The 14,569-nt window shown below is 41.9% G+C and overlaps 1 protein-coding gene across 13 annotated transcripts in view; it reads left to right on the top strand.

The window, feature by feature from the left end:
- Positions 1 to 14,569, top strand: part of Meis2 (Meis homeobox 2) — a 215,010-nt gene that overhangs the window by 151,467 nt on the left and 48,974 nt on the right. For all 13 annotated transcript variants that reach the window (XM_036183628.1, XM_036183626.1, XM_036183632.1 and 10 more), the window contains one exon: positions 1,248 to 1,324. In XM_036183628.1, the coding sequence (XP_036039521.1) occupies positions 1,248 to 1,324 (77 nt within the window). The remainder of the gene's footprint in view (positions 1 to 1,247; positions 1,325 to 14,569) is intronic.

Genomic DNA, 14,569 nt, shown 5'->3' with positions numbered 1-14,569 from the left:
CTCCCTCAAATGCTGGGATGATTAGAATACTTTAAAGACTTATTTGTATTACTCTTAGTTATGTGTATTGGGGTGTGTGTGCATGTGAGTGAAGGGCCATCATAGCCCAAAGGCCCCAAATACTTTGGAGCTGGAATTATAGGCAGCTGTGAAATGCCCAACATGGCTTCTGGGCACTGAACTGGGGTCCTCTGCAAAAGAGGTAGGAGGCTCATTAGCACTGAACCACCTCTCCAGCCCTTGATGACACTTCAATGATGTTGATGATATTATGACTCAAGGCTTTCCAGTTATGAACAACTATGACATGGGGATAAAAGTTTACCTTTGTGTTTAAGAAAACCAGTGACTTTGAACAGGACCTTATGTAACAGATATGTTCCATAATATGTGCCCTCCAGCACAGAACTTCTTGAACGAAATGTATGAGTGTAAAATAACAATCCTGGGTTTCAAGATGAGAAAGGAAAAGGAAGAGGAGGCTAATGGGAGGGCTAGTCATTATCAGTGGGAGTGAACTGTGATTGAATGAAAGAACCAATGGCTTGGTTCTCTTGCTGCTGTACTTGAAGTTACCATGGAAAAATTCCATAGGAAGCATGGCATATACCTTACTCCTTCTCCCCTGAGATGTGAAGTTTATGCATAGGGTGAGGGACAGGTCCTCTAATCAAGTCATTGTACATGACCTTGATAGCCTAGAAAACTAATCAGTAAAAATTGAAAAATCCCAATCTCATCCCTACAAAGGACTCTACATCCAATCATTTGCTTTGGCTTCCAAAATAGTTGTGTTTACATATTGGCAAATGGCCCAAATGTAGTTAGCCTCAGATCAACTAAGAAATAATAGTTATGTGGACCAGTCTCTCAGGGGTAGCATAGAGTATGAATTCCATGTAACCCACTAGTGAGTAAAGGAAGTGGGTCTACAAATCCCTTACATACAACAGACAGAAATAGGGACACCCAGAACGATGATGCCATTTCAGGACGGTGGATCAAAGACAGAGAGTCACCTAGGTATCCAGACTTTCATTGCTGGTCCTACAGAGTGTGACAAGAAGTTTAAGTTGCCCCCGCTGGCTCCAGTCCACACTTGCCAGCAAGTTAAATATATTTTCCCGTGTGGTGAGGAGAATCAAGCTGTGGAATAGAGAATGCACCAAGGGTGGTTTCAGGCTGAGAAGTATGTGTCTCTTTCCCAACTTCTGATGCATCTCTTCAAACATTTGTCTCTTCATCAGCACCCATACCCTTCCGAAGAGCAGAAGAAACAGTTAGCGCAAGACACGGGACTGACAATTCTCCAAGTAAACAACTGGTGAGTGACCCCAAGATCTTCCTGCCTTGACTAAAGGGGGGCTTCTAGATCATAGTTTTCTTTTCTTTCTTGATTTTGTCCCTGGAACAAAGGAAATCAATGGTAATGACTGCATTTCTTCCCCAAGGTGTGAAATGTATGCCTAGGATGAGGGACAGGTAGCCTAGGCAAGTGGGGTTTGTGGGATTTCTTCTTCTTTCTGACTCTTTCTTTCTTTTTCTTCTCCCCTACACCCACTTTTCTCATCTCTGATCCTTTTAAATTCTCCAGCTGAATCACAAATTCCATCTGGCTGGTTCCTGTTGTCTGTGTGTTTTTCACAATGCTCACACACAGCCACTGCTTCTAGGAAGGTTCCTTTTGTCTAGACTCTGAGGAACAATATCGACACAAGGGGGTTGAGGTTTGGTTTGGTTTTTGTCTTTTGTATCTTCTTACAGGTATTTATTTACTCTAATTTTTTTATAGAAGAGAAGGGTTTTTTTTTCCAAATTTTAGCGTATGATTTAGATTACTGGCATGGTGGTATATGGGCCATCTACCCTTTGTACATGGCTTAGAGGGTAACTGAGGAAAAAGGAGGGGTAGGGGATTAAATAAAATGATCACAGTGGCCAAGAAATGATATAGGAATTACTTATCAAAATACTGGCCCAGGTTTTATCAGCGGCTTAATTTTGTTCTGTACATTCTTGGGGTGATGTTCAGATTAATTGAACTGACAGTTCTCTTTCAAAATTCAAGGGAAGTATTTGCACGGATTTCAGGCCTTATACAAACTTAATTACATGGAACTCCACTTTATCATTCTAATTCCATGTAGCAGAGGTTGTATTTACAAATGAGAAGTCTCTGGCTTTATTCACAGCTTTCCTTAATATATTTATCAAAGCAGGTTCATTTACAAAGTGCTCTATCTGTGGGATACAGGCAGGCAGACATTAACAAAGCTTTTAGGTTTATCAGGCTCGCTGCCTGATGAGCTACCCGAGGGTCAATTGATTTTGTGGTTCTGTGATTCATTTTTTTCTCATTTTTCTAGGATCACAATGAGAGACATGCTTGGAGAATTAGCCAGTTTGTCTGCCTTATCTGTCAGGCAATTTTTTTTTTCCCAGGGAAGTCAAGCTACTTAAATTGGCCACAGGAACTGTCGTTATCTGACTTTAATGCACCCTATAGTGTGGATAGCATTTCAATTACACCAGTAACCAAAGCTTAGCTGCAGCCTTTTCATGCCTACCGTTGTACAGAAAGTGATGTGCCTACCTACAGAAGCAGAAAATTGAGTTGCCTTGCTTCTGTCAGGGTGATTAATGCAGAAATAAACTGCTAACCTGAAAAGAGAGGCAGAAAAGAAGGGGTAGATAATACAGACTGGAATTCTCTTTAATTTCCTTCTAAAGATTGGAGCTATGTACATTTAAAGATACCCTTTAGAGTGAAATCTTGGAATAAAGGTTATAATCTCCGGGGTAAGATGTGTCTGGAGGGGCAGTGATGGGGGCCTGCTGATGGAAATAGGTAATATGTATAAATGTATACATCCTCATTCAAGTAGTAGTTCCCAGTTCAAGTAGTCAGTGGTCTGAAACAATAAAATAAATACATTCTGAGCCCCATTTATTGTTTTATATGCACAGATTCCCAGTGTAAGCTACTGCAAATCCAAAGGTGCCCGGTCCAATTAACATCCCTTTAGAAAATTGTTTTTTTGTAAATCTGGGCCCATTCGGGGAAGTTGCGCAGGGGACATTTGAAGGAAATGGAATGCTTCTATGCTGATATTTGGCCTTGACATTTAACCTTTCTTTGAAAACCTTGTCACATATCATCCGTTCTCGGCACTTTTTGATGTAGTCATTGCCCTTGAAGAGAAAAGACGTCTCAGTCCTCAATCGAAAGACCAGCCTCCCTCACAGACACCTGGCTGGAGCCTGGAAGAAAGGACCCTTCCTTTCTGAATTCCACAGAGCCCCAAGGCATGTGCAGGAGTTCAGTTGGTGTGATATTTTGGGTTTCTTGTTTCTCTGTTATTTGGGCCACATTTGCCGAGGGTGAGGAATGACAGTCTGTCACGCAGCACACGTGCCTTAATATGGGATAAATGTTGACACCTCCGTCTCTACAAAATAATTCCCTCTTTCTAATTTTCACACTTCCTTCTGGAAAATTCTGTAATCCTGCCCCCAGGTCCAATTCTTAGCTAATAGCTACCAGAACTTTGATAACAAGGTGTCACTCCCGAGGATGGCTCTGCAAGAACCCCTGAAACTCAGCCAAGAGTTTAAGACAGGGGCCCGCCACCGGGGGATTTCAGAGAGAAATCTGAAAAGGAGCACTCCCTACCTTGGTACACTTTGAACTTGTCCAATTCCTTGACAAGGTCACGTGTGAAACAGCACTGCCTAGCCTCCTTCTGGAGGCTTCAGAGTCAGACCTCAGGTACAAGATAGTGATGAGAAGAGTGGGCCATAAATGAGTTTTCTCAGGAAAAGAAGGGCAAAAGTAGTTCCTGGGGCTGGAGAGACGGCTCAGTGCTCAAGAGCATTTGCTGCTCTTCCGGAGGACCCAAGTGTGATTCTCAGCACCCAAGTTACTTGGCTCACAACCACCTATATCTCCAGCTCCAGCTGATCTGATTCCCTCTTCTAGCCTCTGTGGGCATATCCCCAACACACACACACACACACACACACACACACACACACACACACACACACACATACAGGTAAGTAAAAGTTAAATTCAAAAGAAAAGGTTTAAAAACAAATAGTCTCTGAACTTAAAGCACCATCCCGCAGCAGCCAGCTGTGGCCAGGTGTCCAGTCTTACACGCCACTATTCCCAGGGAGTTAGAGTGGTCCAGGAAACCTCGAGATCAGTCAGACCTTCTGTTGTTCTGTTTTGATCCTCACCTTTGAAGCAGAAAGGGCAAGTTTATTTAAGCAGTACTGTAAAACAACATCCACAGTAATAAGCAACAGAACATGGCCGCACGCACCTAATGAGAGCAATAAGCAGTTAAAATAGGCCAGTTAAGACCCATTGGTAATTAGGAATTAAGAACAAACAAGCAGAATGGTAGGCTAGAAGATAACTGAGGGAATGGAAGATGTGGTGGATCTTTGCAGCCTGTGCTAGAACTGACCCTGGAGAACTTCTTGATGTATTTATATAGTAGGAAGTGTGCAACACAGGATGACACAACCAAAGCAAAGTGTGACTTCCAGAAGGCTCTGTGTTCATGACACTGATGTCATTTCCTACAATTATCTCTCAGAAGTTCATGAATAATAAACCACTCAATTCCGATTTTTTTTCCAACATGGCACTATAGATGAGGCAGTGAGGCGTGGTGTTTCACACCTGTAAGCCTAGGACTTGAGTGGCAGAGGCAGGAGAAATACGTTGAATTTAACACTAGCCTTGCCTAGGGAGTGAACTCCTGGCCAGTTTGGACTACAGAGTTAAGCCTTGTCTCCAAAAGCCAAAAACAAGCCCAGGCATGGTAGAGCATGCCTTTAATAATTAAAAATAAATAATCACAAAGACAGAGAGAGAAATTATCCCGTACAATGGCATAAATAAATTTTTCATCAAATAGCTTGCAAGCTAGAGAGGAGACTTCTTTTGGAAGTGTAGATATTTAAGGGAAATTTTTAAAATGCAAATTACTTCCTACGGCATAGCTTCTCTGTTAAACAAAGGTAGACTTTTGTGGTTTCTTGTGTGATCGTTTTTTTGTAGGTTTTTTGTGTGGTTGCTATTGTTGTTCGGTTAGGGACGGAAGATGAGGGAGCTCTAGGAGGTAAGAGCTTACAAATAACTAAATGCCGAGCTTAGAGGGTGGAGAGGAAAGTTTGGGATATGGACATTAGCATTTTCTAAAGAGGCATACTTAGACTGATAATCAAAAATATGTTTTTCTAATGAGAGAGTTCTGATTTCGGTAATTTTTTAAATTGCATTTATGCATCCTTGACAATAGTCACTGAAGTATTACAGTCTCACTTTTACAAAAATGCCAGCAAGGGACAGGGAAATGATGGTTCATGAGCTTGGCACACAAGGTAGGTCACGTGCTTGTCACACAAGAAAAAAGACCCAAGTTCCAGCCCCAGAGCACACAGAAGGCTAGAAGCCGTGGTACCTGTTTGAGATCCTTGTTGTGTAAAGTGAGGTGTGTAAAGCACAGACAAGAGCATCCAGAGGTTCGGGGCTCACTCAGCTAACACAGCAGGCAACAGACAAACCTTGTCTCAAATAAGGCAGAAGTTGAGGACTCCACACATGTACAGTGGTACAAGCATATTGCACTAACATACACAAAACACACTCATGTACACATACACACAGACAATACACACAGAGAAAGAAAATATAAAGCTCTTCCAGCTAAATCACAACACGCTTGTTTGCATACAACATAATACCAGAATATACTGTAGTTATAGTTACCTAAACATCCCCATCTATAGACAAATTTTATTATTGCTGTTTATTTTGTCCAGGTTGGCCTTGAACTCATAATCTTTACCTATCCACCTGGGTTTTAGGATTATAGGCACACAAGCACATTTGCTCTGCAGATTACTATTGTTCTTTTGAGACAGGGTCTCACTGTGTAGCTTTGGCTTATCTGGAACATGTTTATCAACCAGGCTGGCCTTGAACTCACCAAGATAGGCCTGCCTCTGACTCCAGAGTTCTGGAATGAAAGGCATGAGCTACTGTGCCTGGCTCCAGATTTTTTTTTTTTTTTAAAGAAGAAATATACTATATTCTTAAAAATCATGTGATTGCAGTAATTATCACCAACTACGAAACAGCATCCGAAGTCCAGAGGGGCGAGCTATTGACTGTATACTGGAAAACCAGGATTTACTTCTTCCTTAGGCTCCAGGCCCCCAAATAAAGAAGCATGAAACTTAAATCAAGGAACTTTCCAGGTGAAGGTGGTCAAGAGAATCCCTTTTTATAACAGATAAATGCCCTGCACAGCCTCTCAAACTAAGATGAACTACTAATCACTCATGTCCTGCTTGCCCATCTTCTTATCCAAGGGGCCCACAATCGTGTTAACTGTAACGTCTCTGAATGATCAACACCCTCGTAGAGGGCAGAAGTTGGACTTCTCTTGCTCCAGTTTGGCCCTCTGGCAAATTTTCTAGAAGGTTCAGGAGTTTGTTAGGACGGAAGGACTTTTGCGAGTCCCTTGGGCGTCAGTGTGCCTTCCTAGTGACCCTTCTTCCTTTCAGCTTTAAGAAGGCTCAGAGCCTTCCCAGACACCAGCACATGGGACTTGCCTTTCTTATGTGTGAAAGGGACCGGTGCTGGCGTAAAGGATACTGCCAGAAAGTACGTTGTAGGTTACGAGCACGCTGAGAGTCAAAGGCAACACAGTTGGGACTCCAAGTCCTGATTAAAGTGTGTTCAGCAGCCTGAGGGAAGCAATAACAGCCCCTAGGAAGCCATTGTCCCAGACAAATTCAAGAGTAGAGGCCATCATCCCAAATTCACCTGGATGCTTCCACTTGAAGAACCGTCATCATGTTCTAGGTGGATTTTAGGAGGGACAGTCACTTGCAGGCTTCTGTCAGTGAATTTCCAAGTCCAATTTGAAGCCTAATTAGTGGGAGGCAGAGTAAGTGGTGAAAAGGTCGCACCTCTTTACAGCAAAGAGAAGTCATTTTCCAGGGGGTGTGTGTTGTCATCCTACCGCCAAGAGAACAGACACCAGGAAATATGTTGTAATATTAGGACATCAAGAGTAAGCTGGGAATTGAGGGAAATAATTTTGTGGTAAACATATGGAATAATTGGCCAGTGGTGCAAGAAATGTAAATGAGGCCCAGAGACAGCTGGACACTTTTATCTCAAGAGAGAAAGGATTGAAGGATTGAGTGGTAAACCAGGGAGGTGGCGCTGAGGGAAACCTAGATAGAGCAAAGCCTGCCGGACTAAATCTCCTCTCCCTGCTCAGCAGTTTCCACCATGGCCATTTGTTAAATGCATAGCTGCCGTCTGCGGTGATTATTTCCAAGTAACATCTATGTTTCAGAATAAAAATCCATTTGAATCTCAAGTCAGATTTGCCAGGTGCTAGATTCATTGTCAGCATTTAATGTGCTGAGCCTGCCAATGCTGAGGAAATGAATTTAAAAAAAAAAAAAAAAAAGCATGCTTTTGAACTGCAGTGTGGAAAGCTGGAGGTAAGAGTTCTGTCTCTCTAGGTTCTCTGTGTCAGAAACACCCAGTCCCTGGCAGGGAGGTGGAGAGGCCAAGGGGAACCTGATGCTTCCAACTTGTCCCATGCTGTCTTCCACTAACCCAAAAAGAGTTCCTCCTAACAGATATCCCCTATGCTGTGGTAGCTATGAGACTTCCCATCTCTACCCATCTCCACAGGACGCTGAATGTGCCATCTGAGGGTCCTACTATTATTTCTTGGAGACCCACAATTATTTCTAAGAAGGAAGGGGTGAATTAGATGAGAAGTTAGAAGATAGGAAAAGGAAAGCACACATGGTAAATGCTTAAGGAGGGGAACTGCCCTAAAATTTAAGTGGGTTTCAGCTGCTCGGTCTGCCCTGCAGGAAATCGAACAGGTCTACCAATTTTGAGTAAGAAGCAAGGTGACCAGCCCACATTTCCCATTTCACAGTATGAAATTCTCACAAAAATGCAAACCTTGAGGCCATTTCATGGACTGGGGCAGCCAGGCCTCCCATCCATTGCCCTGCCAGATCAGTGATTCTGGACAATTTCTAGCCTGACAGAAGTACCATTTCTAGAAATTTCGATTCAGTCCAAATGTAGGCAAGCAGCTCAGACTCAGCAAGAGCCTTTTAAAAGTGGTAAACAAAAGGAACAGAGGGGAAATAAAGGAAGGCAATGCCAGTGGGGGGGTGCAAAGGGGAGGTTTGAGGCAGTTCTTTACATTCAATTACACCCACTCCTTTGTGCTTTTAACTTTTTTTTTTTTTTTTTTTTTTTTTTTGCTTTATAAAGAAAGAATGAAATATGGTTTTCATAGCAAGCTGGCGGTATTATCTCAGGATGCATATTTCTTTGCTGGGTTAGAATGCCAATAAGAGGAGAAAAAAAGTTGCTCGTTTAGAGGAATGTACAGTGCTGGAGAGAAAACACCAAACAACAAAAAAAGAATGCAACAAATTTTTGAAACAATTCCAAAAAGAAAAAACAAGTCTCTTAAAGAAATATTTAAATAAGAAAACTTTGAGAGAGAAAAGTCCTCATATTGAAAGTTACCGTTGTTCAAGTCTCTACATTACAGAAGGAAAATTGGCCTAAAATGTGTTTGGGTTTTTGTAATTTTTTTTTTTTTTTTTTTAGGTTTTTAGAATTAGCCTTCTCTCTTTCACCGACAAAAACAATGAGCTCCAGACAGCTCACGCATTAGGCACAGGACTCTACCTACCTCTGCACTTCATTACGCCAGTATTTGGAAGGGAGACAGGATTTGCTCCAATAGGTCCTTTATCCATCGCCACTGGCATCATCTACATGGTTTCTCTAGCGATGCTGAAAGAAAAGCGTATACCTCACTCAGCCCACTGCAGGATTGGAGGCGAGAATGCTATTGACTTGAGCATTTACTTCTTTTTACGGAGGGGAAAAAGAGGGAAGCAACGTCATTAAAAATATTACGAATGTACCCCATAGTAACCAATTTAGTATTTCTAGCTCCAGTTACAGAAAATTAAAGTAAAAGTTGCATTAAAAAAATTTTTTTTCAAAAATAAAATCAAGGAATTGGGATTTTCAAGTTACACTTAAGTTATTTCAGGAATGTAGAAAGTAGAAACCTCACCCGGTACAGTGTTTCTACCAAGCCTGAAATTAGAAGCTATTAAAAAGATACAAACTGGATCAGAATGTATCAAGACTGGCCTGTCCCACTGATCTCATGAGTCCATGGCTGCTGCAGCTGGGTTCTCCAATTCTGAGTTGTTGGGTTTCCCCCTACTGTGGGGCTTTTTTCCAGTAAAATCTCCTGCAGTATTGAGTACTTTCAAAATTCCTTCCGAAAATTCGCTTTCTGAGAAGCCCTTTCTGAATAGTCTTTAGACTGCCTGCACCCCGCGCACTTCTTCATTCATGCACTCTCCCACTGGAGAGCAGCCTTGTAAAAATTACTTGATTGAGATTCTGCTCTGTTAATGAGTAAATGTAGGTCCTCTTAACCTCGTGATCTTGAGGACTCTTTTTTTTGTTGTTACTACTGCTGTTTTTACTGTGTTGGATTGTTCAAGTATGAGAGTGAGCAGAGGTAGGTAGCACTTCCGTGTGCCCACCCGACTTCCACCACCACACTCCTTTTAGGACACTCAGAATCATTTATTCCTGTTGTGTAAACAAGGAAACTCAGTTTGTAGCTGACAAAAAAATCCTAAGAGATCTGGGGAGAGGAGGAAAGGGAGCCTTGCTTTTCTTTTCAATATTGCTTTCCTCGAGTTCTTTTCCTGTCCATTGTTTTTCTCCTAATCAGAACATCCAGTGTTGTTTCCGGTTTGGTTTTGGTTTTGTGGGTGAATCGGAATCATCACTGCTGACTGGTCTTTCCCTAGAGATTAGCTGCTGATTCCCAGCCCAACTCAGATTCACACAGTCTGCACTGAGGTCGAAGCAGGCAAGGTTCTTTCTTTCCCTGGCAAAGTAAACACAGGTTGATAGAGCATCTCCAGATATAATGTATCTTTTAGATAAGTCCCAGCAGGCTGAGGTTTCGGGTTGTCTAATATGAACATCTAGAGCCCCAAACTTCCCTCAAGCCTTTCGAGGAGCAACAAAAACTTTAGCAGATCAAATATAGAGTACTTGGAACAGGGAATGAATTTTCCAGATTTTAATTCAAATCTACCTCAAAATCCACAGGGTGAAAATTCTCCCCAGGGGTCTTGACTTAATGGCTTCCACTCTCAAGAAAAAAACAAACAAACAAACAAACAAAGCCTGTGTCTTCCTTGACTAAGGGTGTTTTTCCCTACCAAATTGATAAGATGATGTCTTTCTGGCCCCAGGTTGCATACTTCATGCTGTATGAAAAGGCTGATAATGTCCAAGTGAAATGATTATTTATTTTGAAACTGCATTTCAGATTTAATTTCACTTAACTCTGAAACGTGTGCCAGTGTTCAATAAAGACACACATTATTTCGAAAATGTAGAAGAATCTCTGGGCAGCGCTAACTCCACGTGTATGCCACAACAAACAGAAGTAGCAGTGTGATCTGTTTGTCCGTTTGCTGTTGTTGTTGTTGTTGTTTGTTTTGTTTTTTTCTAAATTGTGGATCAGATTCTTAGTGTTTTATGTGCTAGCAGAGTTGGAAGACTACACAGGGATTCGTGAGCCATTTTCCTCCTCTTGAAAATCTGTAGAAAGAAGCTCAATGGAATTTGGCCCCAGCTGGTTTATTTCCTGTGTTACCTGAGGCCAGGTGAGACAGGGCAAATTCCAAATACCTTCTTAGCCATGAGGCCACTGCTGGATCTGCATGATTCAGTGTGACTCAGCGCTACACACGCAGGCCTCTTGCGAACTCGAGCTGTGTTTGTGAGTTTGTGAGTTTGTGTTTAATGGCATGGACCAGAGTCATAGAATGGGAAAAAGAAAAGGGAAATTCTCACTCTAAAGGAACGGGCCAAGTTAGGGATTAACTTTCCTCTTTTTTTTTTTTTTTTTCATAATGATATTACAAAAGCAATGTTAGTAAACAGGAAACAGGTGATGTGTAAAATAATTAGCACCAAGGGGAACATAATAGGTGACTTATTAAAATCCATACATGGATTATATGACCCCGTCAGGTTCAGAGACCAGAAAGCACGTGACTCAAATGCTGTTTCTGAAGGGATCGCCCCAGTGCACTGTGGCAGCTTAGTGCTTCTGACATTAAATAAGCTGCAGGTATGATTGATTGAGTAGCCTTTGACAGGAAGGAGAAGCTGGAATCTCCTAGTCCTCGCTGAGCCGGGGCTCTGTTTTCATTACCTTCTCCAAGTATTACATTTAGTCAACCGAGTTACGTGTAGTTCTGGGAGAATCTCTCCTGTTCCCAGAAGTCATTGTCCCACTCATAATAAAATTATGCTATCAATTTGCCACAAGAGAAACACTGGAGTTCACTAAATTATTGCCATGTGTTTTGCACTGAACATGAAGTGATACCAATTAAAAAAACAACCACCCCTGGATTCTCTTTCTTAACGGTGTGAGGGGAGGCAAGGTTGGCTCGCAAGGGAGGTCATGTCTTCCTTTTCCACGTTACAAATTTCATTTTCCTTAATTAGAAAATGGAGCTTATAGAGAATGAGCAAGGGGTTTAAGTGAAGAAAGAAGAAAGAAGGAAACCTGAGCTGAGCCCTAAATAATATGTCAGAAAATGACAACTTGCCTCCCTCAAGACTATTTCATTTGAAAGATTTGCTGGGTTACATTAGGCTTGGATAGATTTTTCTGGAAATGGGGCCATAACCCAGAGACTACAAAAATGCCCCAGCTTCAGAGTTCTACAGATAAGTCAAACCCATACCTTGGTCCCATCCCAATGACAAGTACATACTTCTTAGCACGCACCTAGGGCACCAGTTTCAGGATGCGGTCTCCCCTGAGATGAGAGCTGTAGTTATGATATAAGAATATCACGCATCTTTTTGGTTATCAGCAGCATCTAATATCCTAGTGTTTTAACTCATACTCTGCTAGGTTAATTAAAGAATGGCCAATGATTGGGTCTCAGGAGGAAATCCTGACTGTTCATACCCCAAATAAATAATGTCTGCCGATTTACCATCAGTTTGATGATAAAATGAATTTAAAATTTTATATGTCGTGCTTAAGTCAGTTTCCATTCCATTATACAATAAAAGTATTTCCAGTCACAGGCAGTAGTTTACTAATTTTAAATAATATTTTAATGATAAAGTTTTACTAAGTAATTGTGGAAAACACTTTGCAGTGTATTATAATGAATTGTATTTTTTCTTAATTGTGGAAAACTCTTTGCAGTATATTCTAATGAGTTGTATTTTTTTCCTGAGGACAAATGTAAAAATGCTTAGGGAGACTGGTAGGTTATGGGGATGATACAATTTTCCCAGCTAACCCCAGAAAATTGCAGACAAGGGGAAAATAAAGCAATGAATACCTCCATTGCTCACACTTCCTAGAGAAAGCCTTCCACAGCTTAATGGTAGGATTTACCAAGAGACTAAAATGGATCCAAAGATAAAATCCCTCTTTTGGACAATGCAGCAGAATGCCACTGGGGTGTGTCTTGTGAGTGAGAGTCTTGGCATTTGACGGAGAGAGCAAACAAGTCGATGTCTGAAACCATTTCTGGATTTTGTTCTGCCTTTGAATTGAGGTGTTAGTAAGTACTCATAGCTTAGTACTGAAATGAATTCAAACCAGCTAGAGAGAGGCTCGGGAAGGAGACACTTGAAACATCGGGTTGAGGGAAGAGGGCCACTCACTCAGCATGCTGTTTCTTACAGGAGATTAGATTTGAAGTTGGTTTGCAATCAGAGGAAGGAACCGTCTTGAGGAGGCAGATAGAAGCAGTGTGTGAGAGACCATGAAGGAGGGAAATGGAGTCCAGGAGGAAAACAGCCTTCTCTTACTGGGGAAAATAAACTTGCAAATACCTAATGCAGGGGTGGGGGTGGGGAAAGGGAGAGGGAAGAAGGGAGCACCAGACCCCTTCAGACCCCTTCCCCCACAACAGTGGAAAGAGCAATGTTCACACACAGCACCATGCAATGTGAACTGTGAAGGGAATGGACCAGGACATCATCAGTAGCTTGGATCTAATTCCAACCCAGACAATGTGTGTGATCTTGGGCAATTTGTCCTTTCTTATATCTATCTTCTCATCCATTAAAGAATGGGGACTAGGTGATTTTTTTTAAGGTCCTTTCTATCCTTAAAATTCTATTATTTTATTATTCTAAGCCTGTGAACTGGAAAAAAAATCTAGTCAAAGCAAGCGAGATGAAAAATGATTTTAACCATTGTGTCTTGGATTGATTAGAGGAAGAGATAGAGAGACCAGCCATAGGAGGTTATGAGGGACTTAAACAAAGCCCCGAATCAGGGACTTAGCTATTAAAATGAAGAAAAAGAAACCAATTTTTATCGCTATTGTTAAAAACTGCAGCAGGATTTAATGACAAATTCAGCATGAGGGAATAATAGGATGAAAACCACAACTCCAGGCTCTGGGCTTCAGGGAGCAAGGGCTTGGAGCTGATTTCCACAATGACAACGGATGAGGTGGGCGATGTCTCTGAAAAGATGAGCTTGTTTTCACAATAGGTCACACAAAAAAAGAGATGAGCCCTGCGGGGGAAGAGGTCAGAATAACAGGAAACAGTGTAGGACCACACAGAGGGGGCAAAGGTAAGTCTGAGGGTACAGATGTTATTCAGACCCTGACAGCAGATGAGCCTGTCCAGGAGAGGAGGTCTTGGTGACAGGGATACTGGGAGGAAACCATGCTGATCCCTGCTATTTACAGCATGCTGAAAAGTCTGCACCCCATTGATAACTCCACGGGAGCATCCTCAGGGAGAATGCTGCCCTGGGGGAAGATTTCAATTTGTAAGTTACTGTCCAGTTGGATGGGGCAAGCAGGCTTGGGGAGAAGATGTAAATCTCTTTAGCCCTCGAAGTGAGATGGCACAGAAAGTGGGGGTGCCTGCTACCAAGCTTGATGGCTTGAGTTCAGTCCCCAGGGGTGCTATGTGGTCGAGGGAGAGAATCCCTTCTCCCAGGTTGTCCTCTGACCTCCACATAAATACTGTGGCACACAGGCATATTTCTTTCCCCAAGTTGAGATGGGCTCATAAAAGTACACTTTCACATATCCTAAAACTTTTGACTTACGTAGAACATGCCCAGCTTTTCCATAGATGTGCAATCTTGTAAGAATGTGTGTGGAATTATATAGCTGTTTTTGGTTTGTTCTTTTTTTTTTTTTCTGGGCCTTGTTTTGTTGTTTTGTTTGTGAAATTCCTTTGGGGTTCTGCTCCTTCAAAGGTCAGCAACAAAACAAAAACAATCTTTCTTCTAGAATACCTTACAGAGAGTAGTGCTCTGTAATCACCTTCACTGGAGGCCGACCGTTCACATACCTTGCCCTGACACTCTTATAGCAACTTGTAAACTTTAAAAAGACGGTGTTGGAGAAAACTGAAATATCATCTTACTTAGCTTTT

This window comes from Onychomys torridus, chromosome 4, assembly GCF_903995425.1.
Source record: "Onychomys torridus chromosome 4, mOncTor1.1, whole genome shotgun sequence".
Lineage (NCBI taxonomy): Eukaryota > Metazoa > Chordata > Mammalia > Rodentia > Cricetidae > Onychomys > Onychomys torridus.
The sequence above is the reverse complement of the archived record's forward strand: the minus strand, read 5'-3'. Positions and strand labels throughout refer to the sequence as shown.